General features: G+C 42.3%; 1 protein-coding gene across 1 annotated transcript in view; it reads left to right on the top strand.

Annotated features, from left to right (window-relative positions):
* Positions 1–2,885: 2,885 nt before the first annotated feature.
* The window catches only part of GPR107 (G protein-coupled receptor 107), a 38,664-nt gene continuing 17,516 nt past the window's right edge, over positions 2,886–24,033 (top strand). Inside the window, exons 1-14 of the mRNA XM_039561535.1 lie at positions 2,886–3,062; positions 7,697–7,822; positions 8,596–8,646; positions 8,877–8,965; positions 9,640–9,806; positions 11,536–11,570; positions 11,776–11,832; positions 12,628–12,738; positions 14,085–14,218; positions 14,906–14,981; positions 15,951–16,024; positions 16,588–16,705; positions 17,612–17,742; positions 19,502–19,545. Of these exons, the coding sequence (XP_039417469.1) occupies positions 2,970–3,062; positions 7,697–7,822; positions 8,596–8,646; positions 8,877–8,965; positions 9,640–9,806; positions 11,536–11,570; positions 11,776–11,832; positions 12,628–12,738; positions 14,085–14,218; positions 14,906–14,981; positions 15,951–16,024; positions 16,588–16,705; positions 17,612–17,742; positions 19,502–19,545 (1,306 nt within the window). The 5' untranslated portion in view covers positions 2,886–2,969. The remainder of the gene's footprint in view (positions 3,063–7,696; positions 7,823–8,595; positions 8,647–8,876; positions 8,966–9,639; positions 9,807–11,535; positions 11,571–11,775; positions 11,833–12,627; positions 12,739–14,084; positions 14,219–14,905; positions 14,982–15,950; positions 16,025–16,587; positions 16,706–17,611; positions 17,743–19,501; positions 19,546–24,033) is intronic.

The raw sequence follows: 24,033 nt of genomic DNA, 5'->3' as shown, positions 1-24,033 counted from the left end.
CAGCCTTGCCCCCGTCTCATTGCTGTGAACTCAGCAGATCAGCTCGATTTTGGCTGCTCCCAGCTCTGACCCCTGGGCCTGCTCTTCTCTCTTTCCCCAGGCACTGTGGGACTGGGTCCTGAGTGCCTCCTGCCCTGGGTCCATGTTATCTTGCTCACCTCCCCACTCCATGCCTGTACCCTGGCTCACAAAATATGTTAACAAAATGGCAATCTGGTTCATTCTGTGCTGAGCTGTACCTGCAGACTGTCCCTCCATCGTGATTTTCTGACACTGCTGATGCCTTCCACCCAACCTTGATAATTGTATATGATACACTTAAAAAAAAAATCTGTCTGTGAAGAGTTCTAATTATTTGTTTAGTTACAATTAAGGAGTAAAGAAAAAAGATATCCAGGCTAAGAACAACTGCATGTACTGGGAAACTGCAGACTTACAGTAAAGCCATCTTGTATGGAAGCTACAATGAAACAAATCGATGTCACAGTGAAAGTTATTGTTACAGCTTATTAATGATGGTCAGAGGCTGCTTTGTATCTTAATAAAGATGTAAATTTAGGTACAGACATCTTCTAACATACAAATTCTTAGAAAAATGCACAGCCAAAGAAAGTAAACATGTTATAAATTCTATTTTTTGTTCATTTTGTATAGGTAATTGGGGAACTTACAGTCACTACAATATCCTAATAGTCGGTGAAGAAACATTGAAAAAAAATGAAGATCTCCAGAAAATTTCTATTCTGTGGCGTAAAAAATCCCCGATTGCTAGGAATCATGCTCAGACTGAGGATGATTCTTCTTAAGGAAGGTTCTGAAGGGAGCTCCCGAAGGAAGCATCCTCACACTAAAAAATGCTCTGCAGCTGAACCAAATCCTAGAATTATAGGGGAATTTCTCGTGCTCGTTGACTACTCAAGCAGTCAAAGCGTGCCTGATACTTGCTAGTGGAGCAAGGCATGACAGCCTGTGCTGCAGCTCGGGTTGCAAGCAGCTGTTTCTCAGGAGTCAAAACTCCCCAGGTTTCCCAGAGGCTCTGTGCACAGGGATTATAATAATTAAATATTAAAGAAAAACACAACCAAAAAAAAAAAAACAACCGTAAGTCCAAGAAAATATCTCACCGGAGTTTTTTAGAATAAATCATCCGATGTTTGTAGGTCCGTGGGGTTTTTGCAACCTGTGTTGTAGCTCTGTGCGGTGCAAGGGCTGATGCTGCCAGGACATCTAGTGGCACCCACACGTACTGCCCAGAGAAAGAATGTTACTAGAAAAACAGATTTTTTTTTTTTTTTCATGCTTCCAGATATTTCCTGGTAACACTCCAGGTTTCTTTGGCTGTTGGTGAGATTTCTTTGTTTATTTTTTTACCTAAGAATATACAAGGGGGGAAATGAAATTGTGAGGAAAAAAATGTAGAGGAACATCTGAATCATCTCTCTAAATAAAGATGGGACGTTCTACCATAATCTTGATAAAAAAAAGGTCAAGGCCATTGATTTTTCTCTCTCTTTTCACCCTCACTTGCCTGGGCCAGCCCAGTTGTTTATCTGTCTCTAGATAACAGAACTTGTTACTCCACACACTGAAAGGGAAAATGAGAATGTCTGAGTTTTGGGAGCTGAAAGCTCCTCACTGAAAAATTAGATTTATTTACATTGATGGCTTCCCATTGCATAGTCTTTCCATTTTTTCTTTTAGCAATGTGTCAACCAAAAAGCCATTTTAATTGCCCCTATTCACATTCACTTTGCTTCTTGTGTTACTCTCATTTTGAGCAACAAGTCATGGAAACCAGGCCCAATCTGCTTTTTGTTTCACTTGTAATTGGGACTACAGCTACTTCTTTAAATATTTCAATAGGTACAAAACTATTCCTGTTAAGAAGCAGAAATCCCTTTGTTTGTTACATATTTTTTTGGTGATATTCAAAATCAATACTTTAACCCTGGCTTTAAATAGAAAAGCAATTTTCCTGTTGTTTGGACTACCTGATGTTCAGACGTCTGCTGTTGCCATAGCTCCCAGGAAGAAGCTGGAACTTACTGGTAGATCCACGGCTGAGCTGGAAACAACCACTTCACCCCTCCCTGTAAACAACCATCCCACATCTCCCTGTGGACGATGCTGCAGGGCTGAGGTAGGAAGAGCTTCAATCTTTTTTCGGGCTTTTTTTTGGTGTCACCCCACAGAGGCTGGTTTGGGGGAGGCTCAGGGGGTTCCTTTTGGCCAGTGTGCCCCTCTGTGACCCATGGCCATGGGGGGCACCCACCACCCAGGGGGGACCCCACCGCCAAGGGGGTCCCGGGGCTGAGGAGAGACCCACCACAGGGCCTGGCTGCTGCCATGGTCCTCATTGAGGGGCCTGATCCAATCCGGGGGGCATCGTGGGGAGCAGCCTGTGGGCAGGGGCAGCCCAGCAGAGCCCAGAAGGGCCTCAGGGGGAGAGAAAAGAGTGGGAAGTGCCTTCCCCATGGGGAAAGGCTGAGGGAGATGGGGCTGTTCAGTCTGGAGAAGGTTGTGTGGAGACCCCACAGCACCCTCCAGGACATGAAGGGGCTCCAGAAGCTGGAGAGGGAGTCTTCGGCAGGAACTGTAGTGACAGGACAAGGGGGAGGGGGTTCGAAGTGAAAGTGGGAGAATTCAGGCTGGATATTGGGGAAGAAATTCTTCCCTGGGAGGGTGGTGACGCACTAGCACAGGTTGCTCAGAGAAGGTGTGGCTGCTCCCCGGGAAGTGTTCAAGGCCGGGTTGGACGGGTTTTGGGGCTCCCTGGTCTAGCGGGAGGTGTCCCTGCCCGGGCAGGGGGTGGCACTGGATGACGCCGAAGCTCCCCCCCATCCCCAACCCCTCCGTGACTCCCTGACAGGACCCGGCCCCGCCCACGCGGTCACGTGACACACCCCCGCCCGACACGTGACTCTCCTGACCCGGAAGTGGCGCGCGGGGACGCTGACGCTGGAACAAAGATGGCGGCCCGCGGCGCTGGGGCCGTGCTGGGGCTGCTGCTGCTGCTCAGCGCGGGCCCGGCCTGCGCCCGCGTCCACCACCTCACCCTCAAAGTAAGGTCTGCGCCGCCCCTGGCCCCGCTGGCTCGGCCCCCGGGTGCCCTGAGGGGAGCGGTGAGGCCGGCCCGGCCCTGCGCACCTCCCGTGGGCCGGGATTGGTCTCCCCACGTCTCTATCTTCGTCCTGCTGCGTGCCCCGACCCTTCTTTCTCTTCGCTTCTCTCTGAGCTTTCCCCCCTGCGCCTCAGCCCGCCCAGGCCCTGCTGTGTTCTGCTTTTGCCGTTATCTTTCCGCTCCCTCTGACCGCATCCCCATAGTCCTGTCCCGCTTATTCTGGCCGCCTGTTCCTTAGCCGCGGGCAAAGCGTGCGAAGGGGCCTTAGAATTGCGGTGGTTTGAAGGTGCAACTGCTTCACGTTCCTTTAAAAGCGATGTGATAAGAAAGGGCTGAACGTGAGCTGAGGGAGAGGTTTCTGAAAGGGGATTTTGGTGGAGTGTTTTTCTAGCTGTGTTCTGTTCCTGTCCTGGTGACTCTGAAGGGTGTTTGACTGCCTCGCTGCCCTTCCGGATGCAGCTGCTTTGCACTAACCAAGCAATTAGTGGGGGCTGAGGAAACTAATGCTGGCAGCTTTCTGTTGTGTTTCCATAGACTGCTGGTTGTGCTTTGAAGGAGTGATGTGTCATCCTGTGACTATGTTTGAGTAAAACCAGTTATTCAGGGCTGTTGGTGGGAAATGGTGGAGGTCAGGGTGAAGATGTGCTGCTGCCTGTTGTGCTCTGCACGAGCAGCTGCACAAAGAGGAACTGTGTGCTTGAGGTGATGCTTTTTAATGGCCTCTGTGTAGCTCATGGAAAGCTCTGTAAGTCTTCAGAAATGTTGTTTTGGTTGTCAACAATATGTAATATTCTGCCAGTAGAAACATTGGAAGAGATAATAAAGTGGTAAATGACTGCGACCTGCATTACTGTGCTGTTGTAGCAGTTTAGGGAGAATCCAGGATTTTGCAGGAATTCCACCTCAGGCTTTGGCATACAATGACTGCTGGGAAGTGTTCATGTCTTACTTGTAGGAAATTTTCCAGGCTATGTAGTTGTTTAAAGTGCAACCACATGAGTATTGTTGTATTTCAGGAAAAGTAAACTTTTTCCTGAAGCAGTAAATTAGGAGGCTTGTGCTGGTTACATCATTGTTTTGAGCAATTTGTGCTGAAGGATTTCTCCTCGGGTGTTTCTTTACCCTTATGTCCAATATGCCTCAAGCAAATGTTCTCAGCAGGAAACATCGTGGCTTTTAGTCCTTGTTAGAGACTGCCTGGATCAATTACTAAATCCTGTTTGCTGTTTTTTCCCATCAGAGTGGGTTTGGTTTTGCAGGTGTTTTTTGCAAGTTGCAGCACTGACCTACCAAGGGCTGTAAGAAGTAGCAGTGAGTTAATGCCTTTGCCCACCTCCTTTATAAACATAAGCTTTATTGTTAGAGCAGTCTCTCCCTTCCTCCTTCATCCCCTGCTTTACAGCCTTTATGTAAACATCAGGCTCCAACAACTGAGTCTTTTCACAATGAAATCTCCTTTCTGATGTTCTTGCCAGTGGCTCCTGCTTTGCTTGCGAGTGTGCCTTGACACTGAGCCAAGCTGAAGGCCACAGTTTCGTGGGAGTGTTTGATATTAAATTTCCTCAAACAAGCTGTTATTGCTTAATTCAGAATAGCTTCATTATTGTATCTTTGTAGTTACTGTGCTAATGTGAAGCTTTTTTGTTATCAGAAAAACAAGCCACAGTCTGAGCAGTTTCCTGTTCTAAAAATAATGTTTTATCTTTATAAAGTGTAGAAAATAGTTTATTTTTTGTGAGTTGGAGAGATAATTTGCTTGAATCTTGCTGTTAGACTGACCTTGCCAGAGACGCTCCTCCTTAGTAGCAATTGTTACCAGCTTCATTACTTTAATGAGATCTGTAAAAACCCCAAAACACCTCAACTAACAAAACCAACCCCCTACAAAAAAAAAAAACCACTATGAAAATTGGGAGTTATGGAAGATCAACAGAAACAATTTTCAGAGGATTCCAGAAGTAGCTGTAGTTGAAATGTTTCTTGTGACCATGTCAGACATGGAGTTACAGAGAAAATGCTGATTTTCAGTGGTTGCTTGTAAATACCTGTGGCCTTTTAATGTTGGTAGGTTTCAGACTTCAATAGCTCAGGTTGAGAATACCTTTCACAATAATTCACTTAGTCTTACACAAATTATAAGCCTTGCTATTAGTCTCACACAAATAATAAAATTCTTTCCAGGTAAGGGTAAGCACTCTCTGGTGGAACTTCTACTGCACTGACAGTGTGATCCCAATTAGATTTAGGGTAAAATGGTAGAGAATATTTTTCTCCTTATTCTGAGTTACAGGATCATGGATTCTGCTTCCCTGTGACCTTATTCAAATATTGGAGGATCACTTTTTATCCTAAAAGGAGTGGAAGAGGGGGGGGAAAGATTTTTATGGAAACAAGCTTGAGAACTTTGCTATTGGTTTGACTGTAACCTGTTAGTGATGGGTCCCAGACCATCTCTTCTCCGCAGGGCAGGCTTAATTTTAAATGCATTCTATGTAAATTAAATTAATGTGTGTGTTAACAACTTGGATGCTGAAGTATTTACTTGTATGGGTTCACACCTTTGTTGTAAACTTGAATATTTATGAAGTCAGTAGTTGAGTAATTATAAATAAAATCTGGGTTCTTTCAACCCCTTAAACCTTAGACAACTATTAGTAAGCCAATGTCTTTAGACTGTCAGTATGTGGAGCAATAGATGCTCTTGCTGTTGCTTAGTGGCAACTGATGACAGTGTGTGTGTGGGATCACATAAAGCTGAAGGATTTGTGAACTAAATCTGTAAACTCTAAGCACTCAAAGTTGAGATAAAACCAGGGAGGAAAGTGGTGTGTGTTGTATATTAATTATCTGCTGCTGGTGGGGAGCATATCTGTAAATTAGCAGAGTAAATCACTTAAATTGAACTGAAGAGCTCTTGCAAGTGCTCTGAATTGAGCAGCTGCCTCTGGTCACGTTTGCAAGGTACAAAACACCTTGTGGCTGGATGACACTGTGTCCCACTCAGATTCACCCAAATTCTTCTCTGTCCAGATGGGCTTAAATACATCTGATGTGCCCTATGAAGATCCAGGGTTAATTTTCTGTTCTGAGTGGGAAATTACATGGGATGCAATGTCAGAGGAACCAGATGGGCTCTTGTTTCAAGCATATTCCGTGACCTGGAACCCAAAGACAGCAGAGCTGTAATACTCTGTTGAACAAAGCATCTGCTGGAAGCCCTATGTCACTTAATGTTTTTTCTTCTTCTGAGCATTAAGGGAACCATCTGGTTATTTGCGAGGTTAACTTGATTCTATTAGGGTGATCTTATTACAGGTTAGCTGTGTCAGGATTAGTGCCCTTCTATTACAGTGAGTGATATTTATGAGTCAGGAGCATTTTGTGCAGAGATGTCAAAATCGATACTGGGGTAGAGGGAGAGGAAGAACTTTTTGTACTTGTACAATTTGTAGCTCAGTCTTCCAGGACTGTCTTCAGAACAGTTTGCCTTTAGCAGCTGACTTCTCTTTTTAGAGTGTTCTGCAGTCTGATTATCTTTTCCTAGAAGAAGCAGGAGGAAGAAACTTTTTTTTTTTTTTGATGCCAACTTGTCAAATGTTTTAAATTCCATTTTAAATTTGATTTTTGATTTCTGTTGCCTTGTTTCTGCTTTTCTTCCAATTTTAATGACCCAGTAGGTTTGAGGGACCAACTGCAGACGTTGGATGTGACCTTTTGTCATCTGATGTGGCAGCTGTGTGTGACATCAGCTACTTTTCATGTGAGGTCCTTCATGGCCTCCTTATTTAAAAAAAAAATTAAAGCTTACTGTACTTAAACCTTTATCAGCTGAGCAGGGCATGAGAAGAGATCAATTGCTGTGGTTTCCTTTCCAGACTGAGAGGAAGGAAATTATTCTTCAGCTAAACTGGGAGTAGAGGAGGGAGTTAGAATTCTCCTGCTAGATAAACTAACCCAAGTAATTCTGTTTTCAGTGTTTATTCTATTCTTATTTTTTATTTATTTTATGCCAAAAATCATTTGGAGGTATGGGACTGCATACAAAACTTACATACAATACTCACCTAGTTTTCCAGTGTATTAGTGTTTGCCTGTCGAAGCACTGACCCTGCCTAACACAGATGATCTGGGGGGATGACAATGCATTTGCTAAACACTTGGCCAAACCCCAGCTCTCTGTTAGGTAAGATCCCCAAAGTCACCTATTTCCTCTCAGTCTGTGTCAATGACAATAATCAGCATTCAAACAATAGCTGTCTTGATGTGTCTACAGTCACTTTGGGGGATTTTGCTATATGTTGTTTAGTCACTGATGCCAGATGTTTAAATTCTTCCAGAATTTTGCTTGTATATCTCCCAGTAGCATAGCCAGGCAGAGACATGTCTGTTTGAAGTTCTTGCTGTTCAGGTTATTGGAAAAGCTGGTCCATTCCAGTGAAATAGTTGGTTACATCTGAAGGTATGTAACCAAAAGAAATTTGCACGAATATTCAAGTGTCATCACTCACTCTGCTTCCCCTTTGCTGCAGCAGATGACTTTGCATGTATTTGTAAACTTGCTTTCCTTTCTAACAGGATGATGTGAGGCAGAAAGTGCACCTGAATACCTTTGGCTTCTTCAAGGACGGTTTCATGAGAGTCAGTGTCAGCAACCTTTCCCTGAAGCCAGCAGTGGACGCTAATGACATGGGCAGTTTATCAGTGAGTTCCTTCCTATGAAACCTCCTGTGAAATTGCCCTTGCACTGGTAGCCTCCACTTGTCTCAGGTGTCAGATCCAAACTTGTGATGCTGTTGGCTTTGCTCCCCATCATGAGCCAATTATGAGGATCTGTGTATTGAGATTTATCCCTGAGCACTCTCCATTCTGCTTTAAGGATGAACCTTTAACTTACTGGATCCTCTGATGAACTCGATGCACACATCTATAACTTACACTGAACATCAATTTCCTAAGCAGTCCTCTGATGGGAAGTTTTTTCACACTGTGTCCTGTTGCATTGCAATTCAGCTTGTGAGCATTGTGTCAGTAGGTTTCCAGAGCAGTGACAGCCTTAGTTTTAAGAGAACTCTAATATTACGTGTTATATTAGGGGCTTTAATAGACTGAAATACTAGATTAGATAACAGACCTGAGTTCTTATTCTGCTGCACAGTTTCATTTCTTTATTGTTATAAAAGTAATAAATGTTTTTGTCAAGCAAAACCATCTGGAATAATACTGAAATAAGTTAAAATGTTCAGAGACAGAAGGTACTCCAGATTTAGTTTGGGTTTGAATCATGATATGTTTTTTCTTCGTGGATATGGACGAGTTTGTTATATTTGAATGTGTTTTTCTGTCTGATTAAATGATGAGAAAAACACCTGCATTCTGCCTTAAATGTGGGTGAATTTGTTTAGAAAGCAGTATCTTTGACTCTTTCAGTAGCAGTTTGGCTTCAAATTGACAGATTCTTCTCACTTGTCTCATAGGTGGGATTCAGCTTGGATCGAACAAGAAATGACGGTTTCTCCACTTACCTGGTAAGACTTAAGAGAAGTGAACTTGCTTTTCTAAACTGGGACATCTCATAGTCTACCTGACTCTGGGAATGGTTGGAAGAAATAAAAAAAAAAGGTGGGGGGACTTTAGACATGGGCAGGATGCAAAGGATAATTTGGATTTACAACTTGCTGAGCTAAGAATGGTAACCTCTACCTGGACGGGAACGTGTCCAGAGGGAACTTCAGAGATGTTTTGCTTATGTTACCAGGATGAAGAAGTGGATTACTGTATCTTGAATAAGACACCAGAGCCAGATGTCTCTGTTGTAATCTTACTTCTGGACATAAAAGCTGAAGTGTGAGTAAAGACCGGACAAGACATTTTAAAGTTACTTCTTTAGTTGAAGATGATGTAACACTTCAGATTTTTTTTAAGGGCTTGGGAAGCTGCTGTGTATGTAGGCTGTTGGTTTTTTTTTTTTTTTAAGGGATTACGTGAAAGTTGAGGGTAGGTGAGTGTAAAAGTAAAACATCTGCAGTTTAAAATGGTCCAGGAACTCTTCCTGCATATTGGAGGGGTAAAGGGATGGCAGGCAAAAGCAACCTACCTTAATTGTGCTGAAGGCATGAGCTTTGATGTCTTGGGTCACTTTTGCACTCAATCTGCCATTTTATTGTTTGTCTCGAATTATCTTTTTTTATGGAAGTACCTTCAAGTCTGTATTGCTCTCTTCTGCAAGAGCACATGTATGATAATATAGTTTCTAGTGAGACTCTTGCTTACCAAAGGTGAAGAAACCTACTTTTCTTCATCTGCTCTTGTATTTCATGTAGAGGTAGAGTGTGACTTTTCCCACAATGATCCCTTCTGCTGTAAGTCATAATCTGGTTCTTGCCTGTTCTTTGTGATACAAAAAACAAGTCAAGACAAGTTGATTTTCCTTTATTGGGTATATGTAGGCTGTGACAAATAGCCTCTTTAAAAATGTTCTTTTACTTTCGTTTTGTAATAAACCCTCTTTGTTTCTTCAGTGTGAAAGTACAGTTCCCTTCAGAAGCTGCTTCTTTGTTACCTAAAATTTTATTTGTATCTGAGGCAAATGGTACTGCCTTAAATACCAAGCTGCTAAAAACTTCTGAACCGAGCAGTGATTCTGGTAGAAATCCTCCAAGGACCAACGAAAATGCAGATGGCAAAGGTAAGCCAGCTAAACCTGACTTGTGTGTGCTCTCACTGCTGATTCCTATTGCTGTGCATCCAGCACTGAGTTGTGGTCATGTTCTGGGGTCCCCTTGGGCTAGAACTTAGTGTATGTCCTTTGTAAACCTGTGCACAGAGCTGCCTTTGGGGCTGGAGTCTCCTGCTCAGTGATTTGTGTTCACCAGTCCTGTTGATCCACCAGAGAGACAATGAGTGTTGGAGACCTTCAGTGCCTGTGAGGAGCATTAACAACTTGGTTGTCTGTTGTCTGGCAAAAAAAAAAAGGCTAAAGGGGGAGTTTTATGGCCACCAACAATTAGTTGAAGAAAGGTTAGGAGGACAATGATTGCAAGCAATTTTTAGTAGTGGCACGCAATGTCTGTTTCCCTTTATTAAGTCTTGGATGCCTCAGGTGGGATGTTAGGATGGAAAAGAAGTAAAATAAGTAAGATACCTTTCCTAAGTAAGTATTCCAGGATTATAGCAGATAATTTGTGCAATCCAGTCTCCATCTTTTGAGGTTTTAAATGCTTGACTAAGTAAAACCAGGGCCAACATGATACAGTTGATACCAGGTATGCTTTGAGAGTCAGAAGTTGGGTTTAATATCTCCACAAGTCCTTTCCAGCCAATGTTTGTATGAGTCTGTGTCTATCTAAAGAGTTGAACTCTATCACTTAGAAACTATGGGGAGGGAGAAGTAACTATACCAGTAATCTTTCCAGGAGTCATGAACCTTTGGCTTCCAGACCAGCAGACAAAACAATTTTATAATCTCAGCTCTAATGGGATTAGCTCATGTTATCCCTTCCTGGCAGAGTTTAGACTTCAGATCAGACTGCTGAGCAGTCTGATCTGGAGTAGTCTGAGTCTGTCTTGGCCTGTCGTGTTCACAAGCTTTGATACCATTCAAAAGCTTGCACAGCTGTCCTAAGAAGTTAAGAACCAAGGATGGATGGCACTGGAGATCATGGATCTGAAAGCTGTGGTTTTGCTTTCTCTGGTATAAAAAGTGTAGCATGAGCATGGACAGTGCACTGAGGTGTGGGAGCCAAAAGCAAAGCTCAAGTCTTGAGCTTTTGCTTCGTGGTAGAAAGGGATGACCTTGTGTTTGAAAAGCTTCTTAGAGGAGTAGAGTCAAACTGTGAACTTGACATGCTGCTCTACTGAAGGCTCCTGTCACCTCAAGTTCAGAAGAAATGCTGACCTGGCAGGTCGCCTGTGCTTTTATGTTTTGTTTGTTTGTATTTTTACTGGGAGCTTAGTGGAAAGCTGTGAATTTTTTCCTTCTCATGATTAATTAGGATTTCCATATGTTTGTCAGGCCATGTATTAGTGCTCAGTTTGAGATTTGTCAGTGAGATTAACAGTACTCAGCCATAACATAAAAAGTCAGAGCTGTAGCTTGCATTTGGTTTAGATCACCTGCCTCCTGCACCACTCTCACCAGGGGCATTGGAAAGATTCCTGGGGTAGGCTTTTGTAGGAGGTGTAAGAGAAGAGAATCGTGTCCTGGCATTTGAGGATGCATGCAGAATGAATGCTGGCTGTGGGAAGAGTCCTGTGAGAGTAAGGAGAGACTGGGAAAGAGTCTCTGTTAATGATTAGCTGGGAAATTGCCACGCAGACAAGTGTAGGAAGATGTGAGTAAGGTATTGACAATGTGGTGGTTTCTGCAGATGTCTAAATGCAAACACTAAATGTACCATTAATACTTTTATCTCTAGGTAAGAAGTCCAAACGAAGTACAACATCCTCCAAGGTAAGAAACTCTCTGGAATTCTCTTTCAGAAAGAACCTGGGGGGATATTCCAGTATAATCATAGCCAAAATGTGGAGAGTATTTGCTGTTGGTCTCAGCCTCTACTGTAAATATATAGAATGCAAATTTGATTGTCTGGTTGATGTAGCCAAATGTTTTAGTTACCTGCTTAAGAAAATCTAAAGGTCTCTTTTCCTTTTCCCAGAGCATGGTAGAACAAGAACATCCTGTTCACAATGACAGAGGAACTTTTTCATTTCAGGTAGGGTGTCTGTCAGTGTCTAAACACAGTTCCTTCACTGTCCCACTTTGGAAAAGTGGAAGTCTGGTATATAGATGTCTCTCTGATAACAAGAGTTTGCCTGAAAATGTACTGAGCTAAGCATCAATGATGGAAATCTTTCTTTGTAAGTTACAGGAGCTGCTTTTAAATTGCCTTTGGTGTGATGCTGTTATAAATATCATAATCTGTGAGCCTCAGCATATTAAAGTTTACTGTGATGCCAGTAGTGCAGATTGCTGATAAATAGTTTTGACCTGGCTGATGACTCAAGGGGAAGATCCTCTGTATGAAACCAGATTAATGCTTTGTTTGAACACCCCGGTTCCCTTGTGATGGTTGGTTACTATAAAACAAACACATCTTAAATTCTATTATCTGACACAAATCTCATCTCCAGAGCTGTCACAATTTGCATAGTTGGGGGAGGAACAGAAAAGCTGCAGGGCAAGTATAATAAAAATTTTATGCTTCAGCATGTCAAATATATGATACTTCTGGTTATCTTTTCTCTGTGGCGAACCAAGTTAAGCACTGATACTTAACAGGCTTGGATTACCAGAGTGCATAATCCTAGATAGGTGCAATGATTTTTGCTTCTGGAATTCTGTTGAAACTTCCAGATATGCTGGTATCCTCAGAGCAGTCTGTTTGCTGAAGGGAACCAACTGACCTCAAATGACTGACTTCTTTCATGCTTCAGTAGAGATGACTTCCTACCAGGGCAACCCTATTGTGAATGAAAAGAATGCTGACTTTCCTATTCCTTATTTTCAGTTCTTCTTTAACATCAGCTCGGATAAACAAGAAGGTCTCTACAGCCTGTATTTCCATAAGTGTGTTGGCAATAAAGGGCCATCTAATGATCAGCTGCTCTTTAGTCTTGATGTGAGTATGGCTTCTAAAGGATAATTAACTCATTTGCTTAGACTGCAACATCCAGCTCCAGCTTGTAACCAAGCACACACTGCACATGAGTGCACATACGGGGTGGGAAGTGATTCAGAATTGTGTGCCAGTCTCTGCAGTGGCATTTCTGAAAGAAGTGACAGCTGTAAAAAGAGTTAAAATACTGGTTTTGCAGAAATGCCTGAAAATCTGAAGACTGAATGTGGGCTGGGTTCAGTCCACAGTTGTGACCTGATGCTGTAATGGGATGGGAGCTACAGCAGCTGCTTGTGTTTTGCTGCACTCAAAAGTCACTTTTCTCTTTACATGATTGCAGATATTAAGGCTGTTGCTGCAATGTAAATTGTTGGTATTTGAAGTCAGTGTTTTTGCTTTTTCTGGCCTAATTAAAGATGTGTTTTTATGGTGTTAGATACACATCCTAAAGGCAATATATTCTAGCAAATGTCTCATCTCTTTTGACGTACAAGGGTTTGGTCCTATGTGGTTTTGGTCATTATCAGAGCTTGGGCTTTCACTTTTTTCTCTTTCCTGTGCTCATGCTGGTGTATAATGAGCTGGTCTGGTATGAATCCTCTCACTGATCAACGTACCTAAGCCAGATCAGCCCCATAACTGCTTTTTACACGTTTGTGTTAATGCTGCTGCAAGGGAACATGGAGGTGATAAAACTTAGCAGCCGTAACTTGACTCAGACTACTTTAAATCTGCTTCTGAATTTGTATGTTTAGAAGACCAGCTTTCCTGAATTGCTGTTTGTCACTTTGACCCACTGAAGAAATTGGAAAGCGAAGAAAGCCTGGATGATTGTCCTGCTGGGATGTACTTAAGAGATGCAGGACAGCTTCAGTACTTCAAACCAGACTCGATGCATTATTTTATTGAAGTGATAGCACATATGACTAAGCCACTTAGGGGTATAAATAGGATGCTAAATAATGCTTCTGTTTTCTCAGTCACAGGATAATAGGCTGGCAGCCTATTGTAGATACTGTTTCTGAATCAAAGGTGGGCAAATTGTGACATTTGGTAGAGAGAACAACTATTCTTTGAGAGAATTACTTTGCCTTTCTGAATTATGTTGCATAACTGAAGTATTGTTTTCCAAGAGGACGATTCTTGTGAGAATAGTTTTGCAAAATGTTTAGAGATTCTTGAGGATAAAGAGTAGGTTTTGGTTTTTTTTCTGAGTCTCATCAGTCGCCACTTCAGAAACACTCATTTTAAATGAGTGAATTTGATTGCGAAGTGTAATTGTTAACTCAGTGCTTTAACAAAATTTTTTTTTTTTTCAACTGTACCCATAACACACCTTTAATATTCAGATAGATATTACGGAAAAGAATCCTGAAAGCTACCTCTCAGCAGGTGAAATCCCACTGCCAAAACTTTACATTTCCATGGCTATCTTCTTTTTCCTGTCTGGGACTGTATGGATCCACATACTTCGTAAACGCAGGTAAGTTCAGTTCTGTGGCAAGTAGGGGCCTACTTTGATTTTTATTTTTCATTCCTCCTCTTGTAATGTCCAAGTCACAGTCATATTTGATCACTTAAAACTCCAAGTCTGGCTCAGTATTGTATGCTTTATGCACACAGTTTATATTTGAAAACTGCTTCAGACAGTATTGTTATTTCAGACTGTCACGCTAAACTTATCAAATCTTATGTTGAAAGTTCTTCAGGTAGTGTGTGGCGAAAAATAGGAAATTCCTGTAGTTGATGTCAAAAGGAGATGATTTTGAAAATAAATAACAAGAAAAAATTGATCACTTTTTTTCATATGGGAAATGGCAACTTACAGCATAAGAGCCATAAATATCTTGATTGTGGTTGAGTTACAGTTAGCAAATTTTCTAACAGTTAAGATATGTATATATATGTGGGATATTCTTATTAATTAATAATTTCAATTACCCCAAGCAGTAAAAATCAGGGGTTTAGAACACGATGTTGAACTATTCCTCAGAATGTTACAGAAACTTGGACCTGCAGCATTAAGGGGAATCTTTTTACACTAATGGTCAGCTCAGCCTGGGAGCAACTGCTTGACACTTGCAGAAAATTTTAAAGAAATATCCTTGGAAACTGAAATTTTTACTGCTGGCTTTTAAGTAATGCTCTTCCTTCTTTTTGTTCTTCCCAGAAATGACGTATTTAAGATCCACTGGCTCATGGCAGCCCTTCCTTTCACCAAATCATTGTCCTTAGTCTTCCATGCGGTGCGTACATCATCTCTGCCTGAAGGTGTTCAGCTAGGAAGTAAAAACATGGAATCCAGGACATGCTGTTAGGGAAATCTGCTTTGGAGAGGGGACAGTGGGAGGGAGAGCTGGTCTTAATACTGAAGCATTAGAACTGAACTGCAGCTCTTGGGTGGAAGTGTTTGTTTTTTATCAGCAAATTCTGACTTTAAATACAATTGAGATCGTGGTCTGAAGTGTTGAAGCAGCAAGGGTTGGAGGTTGAATGAGTTCTACACATTTTAATGTTTCACCCGTCTGTGGCTGGCCTGAAAGCTTGAGCTGTGCTACTGCTTCAGCTCCAGGGCTTGCAGTAAATATTAATAAATTAGAACCTTGATGAATGTTTGTAAAATTCAAGGGCAAGGAAGTATTATGGTGTATGGTAACAGACCTCAGCTTATCAGCTCCGAGACTTTCCATAGATAGTATCTGTGTTGAATTGCATTGACTTTGCCTTTCCACTGGAAATACCTCATGAACAAAGGTAATGGCAAGCATTTAATCATTCAGTGTTTGTGCCAGCCATAATTTTCACCTTCATGTCCATGGTATTACACCTGCTACAAGTATTTTTGGAGTCTGACAAAGTGAATGTGGCTTCCAGTGAAAATGAAACTAGCAAGCCTCTAGTCACTTAATGCAACTGAATCTGAAAAATGAATGAATAAATAGGTTCCAACTGCAGTTGTTTCACTACAGTTAAGTAGGGGAGTTGTGTGGGAAGGATGTAGATTGTACAAGACACATCCACTAGCACTTGGGAAATAGAGCAAATGGAAATGATCTCATTGTTGCTAAACAAAAGGAAGTACTCTAAATGTGACAGAGCTGGGTTTGTACACACTGACTGGAAAGCAAAACTGGAAGTGGATGTGGAGCAGAGCTGTTTTTAGGGGGTGGGATGTCAAAGAGCAGCTTGTAAAGTGCTGTATTTTCTGCTTCCAGATCGACTATCACTACATCTCTTCTCAGGGATTCCCCATTGAGGGCTGGGCTGTTGTTTATTACATCACTCACCTGTAAGTGTGTCACAACATTGATGTGATAGATTCAAATTGCCACTGGGGCTGTCTCCCTCCTGAACAACGTGGGAAATTGTTGTGTTCTCATTCAGACCACCAAAGACTCAGCAATCAGCCCTGTGTGAAGTGGAAAGCTCCACTTACAGGGGGCAGCTGCAGAGAATTGGCACTTCTGTGGGTGGAGGAGTAAAATGATAACAAATGCTTTACTTTTCTTTGTTCACACTGGTATTTAAGTATCTAATTTGTTCTTGGTGTGAATGGTAAGTGGGTACAGCTGCCAGTGTTTGCTGCTGTTCACAATTGTGAATGGGTGACTCGCCCAGGAAAAGATTGCATATATTGTGAATGAAGCCTAATATTGCTCTGTGATACACAGTTGTAGCAAGTACATCTGCTTTGCTATTGTGGGTTGGATAAGTGCTTGCCAAAATTATGGATAAGGAAAGCATTTGTTTGGGTTTGTGGCTTTATTGGCTGTGAGAGAAACCTGGGCAGAAGAGGAAGTGTGATGAAATAAAATAAAGTCTCTCTCACTGCAGTGTCTGTTTCTCTTCCAGACTGAAGGGAGCTCTTCTGTTCATCACTATTGCCCTCATTGGCACAGGCTGGGCTTTCATTAAGCACATCCTGTCAGATAAAGACAAAAAAATTTTCATGATTGTCATCCCACTTCAGGTGAGGACTGAGCTGTGCTGATACTTCCTGTCTTGTGGGAGAGCGGCTTGTGCAAACTGGAAAAGGCTGTGAAAGCTTCACACAGTACCATGTAGTTCTTGCTTGTATGAGCCTCTTGGTTAGTTCCTAGTCTGGAAGTTACTGTAATTCTCCCAGTTTTTATCTCATAGTGATCAAACAGTTTCAGCAAATGAAAACTGGCTGTAAGAGCGGGGCAAAACTTGGGCTGGAAAACAGTGCTAAACAGCTAAGGAGAGGAATTGAATTGAAGTTGTCACTGCTGAAATGCTTGCTGAATGGCTTAATGAAATAAGAAATGGGAAAACCAAGACTTTTAGGCCTGTTGGGTCAGAGGGAAGCATTCCCAGTTGTTCAAAGTGATCAGTGCTGGTCTCCTACTCCAGGAACTGAAGTACATAGGAGAGCAGTGCTTTTTTTTGTTGTTGTATGTAGAAGAGATTTTCTGCCTTTCCAGATGAAATCCCTTACCAGAAGTAAGTGTTTGAGGCTCTTAGCGAGCCTCAGGTGTAGAGTACAAAAGATGGTCAATAACCAGCCTGAATTACTGGCTTTATTTAGAACTACATGTTTTCACCATTGGCTGTATGTGTCACAGTCCTGCTTCTGTGCTTCAATAAATAAATTCTGCTCCTTTTATCTCGACTGATACAGTAGATTCAGCACAGTATATAACAAAAGAACTACTTCCTGAATGTCAGCAGAAATAAGTTCCCATCAGTTTTTTTTCTGTAAATCTTGTGAAGATGCTGCTGAACGTGTGACTTTTGGATGTAGATCTGTAGAAAAATTATTGATGTCACTGACTGGGCTTTTGCTGAGTTGACAGCCCACCTGTAGTGGCTCCTTGGGCAGTTTCTAAACCATGAACAATGTCTTGTTGTGTAGGTACTGGCAAACGTGGCCTACATTATCATAGAGTCAACAGAGGAGGGGACAACTGAGTATGGACTATGGAAGGAAATCCTTTTCCTGGTGGACTTGCTGTGCTGTGGAGCCATCCTATTCCCAGTGGTATGGTGAGTTGCTCTGTGTGGAAAACACGTGAACTAATGGGCATCGACAGCTCTGCCAAAGCAAAAGAAGGCAGTGGTTCTGTGGAGTCAAGCATTCTGTTAACTTTTATAAAGCTCATCAGTCTTAACATTTCAGTCTAGTGCTGTGGAAGACGCTTGTTTTGGGGATGTTAGAGTGGGGATAAGGTAAGGTGGGTGGCAGTTTGTGGCCAACACTCTGCAGACTGTAGGTGCTCTCGAAACTTGAAGTTTTGCAGAAATGTTGACTCTCTAAACTGAAAAATGGGATTTGGCTTCACTGACTGAGATTAGATACTTGACTGCTAAATTTCAAAACAGTAGTGGTGTCTAAGATCAGGGCTGCCTTCAGGCAGAGTAGCTGTATGTTTATTTGACTGTTTATAAGAAATAATCCCACAGGGAGCATTTCCCCACCCTTCCTTCCACTCTACTTGGCAAGGAATAATGTTGGTTATGTAAAACTCAACCAAAACACAGATAATTCAGATAAACACTATCATTGCTGCTTGCCAGTTAGCCAGAACATTTATCTTCTAAATGCATTTTGTCTTAATTGGATAAACAGCTGAGTTTAAAGGAGGATATCAAGGAGCTTCTGGCTCCTTGGTTAATAAACACAGAATATTCTTCTTTTTCTCCAGTATCTCCATTAATTTTTTCTGAAATGCAGATTATATAAATGTCTGGTAACATGTCATCACTCTGGAGTATAACTCTTGAGTGTTTCAGAGAAAGGTATCGCTCAGTAGATGGAAATAAGCTTCAGCTTGACTTGTGAAGGTGGGTTTCAACTGTCCTTCCCTTCCCCTACACACTCCTGGTGGCTTTCTGCCAAGGCTGGGAGATGTCTTCCAAGAAATTTCTCACTTGTCCTTCCTCTTGCTCCAGTCAAAATGGTTCAGCTCTGAGGTTGCAAGCATTTGGCAATGGTAATTAAAAACTCAGGGATATTAACTTCAATTGCAGAGAAACTCCATTTCCCATGATAAAGCTGACTTTTGCAGTCACAGTTCTTGCTACCCGATGCTGGAATCTGTATGTCCAACCTAGTGAGGTGTTGGTACAAAACTTACTTTCCATAGAGGAATTGTATCTGAAGAACAAATGTGAGCTGTCTTGTGACTGTGTGTTGTGTGCAACCAGTGTTCCTGCATTGCCATGGTGCCAACATAAACTGGCAGCAAAGCCCCTGACATAAAATCCTGCCCCTTTTTCCTCTGGATAGTGTCACTGCAGCTGGTGGGATGACTCATGTGAGCAAGGTGACTAAGACTTGGCCCCTGAATTTACATTCCTGCAGGGTAGTTTCTGTTACATAAGTTGCCTATGTAGACATGTAAGCTATAATCAACTACTTAAATGAAAAGAGCTTAAAAGAGCAGTAAGATGCCAAATGCTTGGCAGTACTTTGAAGAGTAGCTCAGCTTAATTGTACAAGTGGAAAGCATTATGCTGGAAAATGCCCCAGTTTCTCACTCTGCTCCCTCCCTCCCACAAAGCATTCTGTAGGCTGAAGTAGGTTTTAGCAATCTGCTTTCATAATTCCAAGGAAATAGAGATACTTGAGATGACTGCCTGAGCTGGGGGCATGAGGATGAAGTGTGGGCAGTGTTAAGCACAGTTAATTATGAGCATACTCCAGCCATAAAGAGCTAACAAAACTGGTCAGTGATCTAGAGGACTGCTGTAAAAAGGGAATGTAAAACTTACCATTAATCTATTCTTTATTTTTATTTTTCAGGTCAATAAGGCATTTGCAAGAGGCTTCAGCAACAGATGGGAAAGGCAAGTAGTCTGTATTCTTTTCTCCTCTTTTATGCCACATATTATAATGCCAGAATTTCAAACACATGATGCTGATTTAAAAACCAAACGAAGACTATAGATCTACACTGTATTAGTGTCACTCTGCTTTTCCTCAGTGGGCTCATGGGAATAACTTTTGGAAAATGACCTTTTTCTTGTATTGCTTTGATTATCAGAACTGGAATGTGTAACCCATTCTCTGCTACTTGCAGAGTAGCAGAGCTACACATGACATCTAGAGCAAGTCATCTTGACAGATTTGCCATTTTTTCCTCACTTGAGTGTTCAGAAACAGAACTAGAAATGAATTCCGGAATTGCTGACTATTAGCCCAAATAGACCCACTTATTTCAATTTCTGCAGAAATGTATTCCTGACAAAATAGAGGGAAATAAACTTTATTATGAAACAAAACAACTTGGCACTCAATATAGCACAGTTCCTGACTTGTCCATGTTTGTACAGCAGCTCCAAGGGCTGCCTGTGGAAAGTGGAGTTACGTTTATTGTAGCACTGAAAAGGAGCTGGTGGATGGAAAGCCCAAATGTGGCTGCTGTAGCTTGTGCTTTTCCTGCCTTATCTGCTCATTTCTTCTGGATTAGTTCCTTGGATGCAAGCTGTGGAGCACAGCACTGGCTTCTTTGGAAGCAGGCAGCCTTTTCCACCTTCTGTCATTCAGTGGCTTACTCTTCAAAGCTTCATTTGTAGAAGGTCATTTGTTGGCAACAGCCTTTTAACCCCAGTCCCATCCTTTAACTCTTGTCTCTCCTTTCTGGAGATCTGTTCCCAGGTCTGGATACTTCTTCCAGCCATTTCCTTGGCTTTCACTGACACTTCAGCATTTCACTGCTGATTGTCCCTGTAGGTGAAATGTAAGGCTGAGTACTGAACTTAGCTTTGTGCAGACCACATTTTTTGCCATCTGTTAAATTTAAACACTTATGATGAGCCTAGCATGCTTTTTTGATGTTCCAGGCTGTTAAAAAAGCCACCAAACAACAGCCCTATGTGCTCAAAAAACTGCCCCAAACCTAATGGTGGAAAATTACTGACTTCTAACAGAAAATGTTAAAAAGGTCAGTTATAATAGCATAATATAAATGTTATTGGTAACTTTCTTATCAGTGTGTTCACTTGGGCTCAGTGGCATTTACTGATGGATTTGTTTTACCTTGTCCACTGAGCATATGTTCTGGAGTATTCATGCTCTTACCATTAAAAAGTCTGATAAGTTCAGATTTCCTTGAAGCAGTCTTTCTTCTGAATGAAGGACTTCACATGTCAGGTGTTTTTTCTTAGCTGGGTGGCAGTGGACCTGACTGTCCTGGTGCTGAGCACACAGCCATTAATGCACGTAATTAAGACATAAACCCTTCAAATCTGTGTGGCCCCAGCTGATCTCCCTGTACCTGCTTTGGTTCTTATCACAAGATGGTGCTGTGGAGTTTGATGAACCTCAGACATTCTGAGGAGGAGAAAAGTGAGGTGGCCAGCAGCAGGGATGTTCAGTGTAAAGGTTCCACCTACTCACTGTCCTTCATACGGCATGAAATCCAGACCTGAGTAAATCCAAGCAGTTCTATAGGATGGACTGTGGTGTGTAAAAAGTGTGGAGGTAAAAAAATGGTAATCTGAGAGGAACTGGCTGTGTCTTTACAGCTAGTCAGGGCTATATGCACAGTAGCCCTTAAGGTCTGGTTTAGTCCTCTGTTTTGTGTTGCTCTCCATGGGTAACGATGCTCTTCATTGTGAATGTTGCTTGTGAATCACCTACTGCTGTCACCAGCTTTACCTACTGGTGTTGCCATCTGGTTGTGCAGATCCTGCAAGTTCAGTAACTGTGTATTTAGAGGGACTTAGCAACTGTGTTATGCTACACCGGTAATAAAAGAATAGCTAAGGAAAAGATTTTCAGGGAGAACGTTGCACAGGCTGAGAGCAGATTGTGGCCAGGAGAGCTGCAGTGCTGGGACTCACTTGAGAAACACAATCTGGTTGGACTATTTAGAGGCTGTTGGTAGGAACCCACAGGGAGCAAGTGAACGGTAATGTGATGCCAGAAGCAGAATGTTACCTAGTGTTGTCATGCTGCTAGTGTGTCTGGTTGAGAAAACCAAAAGTGATTTGGTTGCACTGTAAAAAGGTGAAATCATTCAGGCTTTACTAGAACAAGGTGCTCTGTAAGCTTCCCTTGGAGGCCCTGTTCTGCAGAGGTGCTGCTTGATGTCTCAGCTTCTCATGAGAATAAAAGATAGAACTGGTGCTAACTGTTAAATCACCAGCATTTTTTTTCCCTGCAGTTTAAGGTAGTTTTCTCCTGAAGTAATAAAAGTTACTGGATCCTCTCATTATGCAGTTTTACTGTCCTGTGATTAGAGCTGGCTGGATCATGTGCAGATGCTCCTAGCTGGGCTGCCTCTGGCCTGCTGGGATTTATTGTCTAGTCAAAGGCTGCTTTGCTTTCCCTGTTCTCTCACACGGACTTCATTAACTTATAGGATATACTGGGGAATTATATACTACACATTCAATAGCTGTTTCTCCTGGCACTGAGTCTTCTGGTGACGTCCTTGCCAGTGAGGAGGATCTAAGGAAAATTATTTTTGCTTCCTTGCATCTATTAGGACTAACAACTCCAGGACTCTATGGCTCAGTATCCTGGTGGTGTTTTCTGACTGTTTGTCTTGTTCTCTTCCAACTGCTTTTCCACCTGTGTTCCAGTTTGGCCAAATTTAGAAATACATCCTCTGAGAGAAGGCACAACCACCCCTCCTCCACCAGGTTTGGGAAAAAATAAATTTTCCTCGAAGGAAAGTGAAAGAGATAAAAACTATTTATTTAACAAACACACAGGAAAAGGATAATGATGCTAAATGATAAAACCTCTTGCTCTGCTGAGAGAAACCTGGGGGAAAATTCAGAGTCCTTCCGTAGATCTCTCTCCCCCTCCTTGGAGCTGGGATGGGGTGGTGGGCCCACCTCCAGGGCCAAGGCCTCGGTGGAAAATCCTCCCAATGTATTCTGATGTTGAAACAGTCCAGCAGAGAGAAAAGGAAAAAACGAAGTCCCAGGAAGACAAAAGTTCAACTCTCCGGAGGAAAAGGAGCTGGGAAAAAACTGCTGAAAGCTGGCTGGAAAGAAAAGCAAGCCGGGTGCTTCCCTTCCCTCCCGCTCTCCTGCCACAGCTGAAAAAAGTGTCTCTATCTCTGTGTGACATTGAACAAGCTGCACATTGCTTTGAAAAAGTTTTGCTCCATTTTTCCTCCCCCCTCTCAGGCTCAGTTTAAAAGCATAGAAAGGTATACATACTAATTTCTGGGCATAGTGCAGCGATAGGGAATACAACATCAAGTCACCCCAAGACAACCTGTTTATTAGGTAGCAGTCCCCTGGGTCAGGTGACAGCCGTGACTGGAGTGTGGCTGGACTGGGAATGAAGCAGATTTGGATTTACCAGACCTTTAGACTGGACTTGTCATAGGCCTTTGGTTTAGCAACGTACAGTTAATGAAAAAGCTTGTTATAAGTGGTACTGGTTTGGAGTCACTAGCTAATAGTCATTTAAACTAGAGTATAATTTAAAAGAAAAACAAAGTGGGGAAGCTGGAGAAATGGGTCTAAAGCCATCATTATCTAGGGACACCTTACATACCCAGATGCTATGGATTGCTAGTGGAGAGTAGGCATGGCACAGTGCTACGGCTGAGTTTGAGCTGCCTGGTTGTTTGCTTTTTTCCCTTGAAGGTGATCTTTAAAGCAGTATATCTGACCTACACAGGCTTCTTATCTTGCACAGCAGTGGGCGTAAACATCCCATTTTTAGAATCTTTTTTCCTCCCCTTTTGAAATCGCCACCTTCAGACTTAAGCAAGTGATTAGCTACACCTCTTTGATCTGTCATTATATCTTCCTTCAGGTGGGAGCCTTTGCTCTCTGTCCATTTGTAGATCTGCATTGCAAATGTCTTGCAGATTTAAGGAAATCAGTCTTGCAAACTGACCTAAAATATTTCAGCCTGCAAAGTTGCTCAACTGCCACCACCTTGTTTACAGGCATCTTGAGAAAAGAGAGGGAGTGTATATATATATATATTATTTATACATAATATTTCTTTGAAACCCCAAGTTTTTGGTCACTGGACCTCTCAAGTCTCATAACACACCCTTATGATCACATCCTCTGTTGTTTGAGGGAGGAATGAGGTTGGAAAGTGTTGCTGCAGTTTGTTCTGCTGGTACCTGTGTGTGTATGATGAGAGATGTGACACGGCACAGTCAGATCATGGTTTGTTGTTTTCCTGGAGCACTGCAGCATGTTACAGTTGGCAGCAGAATTAGGGGAAATACATTACAGCCTGTCGCTCCCAGGCATCATTCCCTGTGTTCTGCGCAGTGGGCAAATGATGATTAATGCTTTCGTGCTTGCCCCCATGTCAGGAAAAACCATTTGCAGTATGCAGTGTCTTCC

Source organism: Corvus cornix, chromosome 17, assembly GCF_000738735.6.
Source record: "Corvus cornix cornix isolate S_Up_H32 chromosome 17, ASM73873v5, whole genome shotgun sequence".
Taxonomy (NCBI): Eukaryota; Metazoa; Chordata; class Aves; order Passeriformes; family Corvidae; genus Corvus; species Corvus cornix.
The sequence above is the reverse complement of the archived record's forward strand: the minus strand, read 5'-3'. Positions and strand labels throughout refer to the sequence as shown.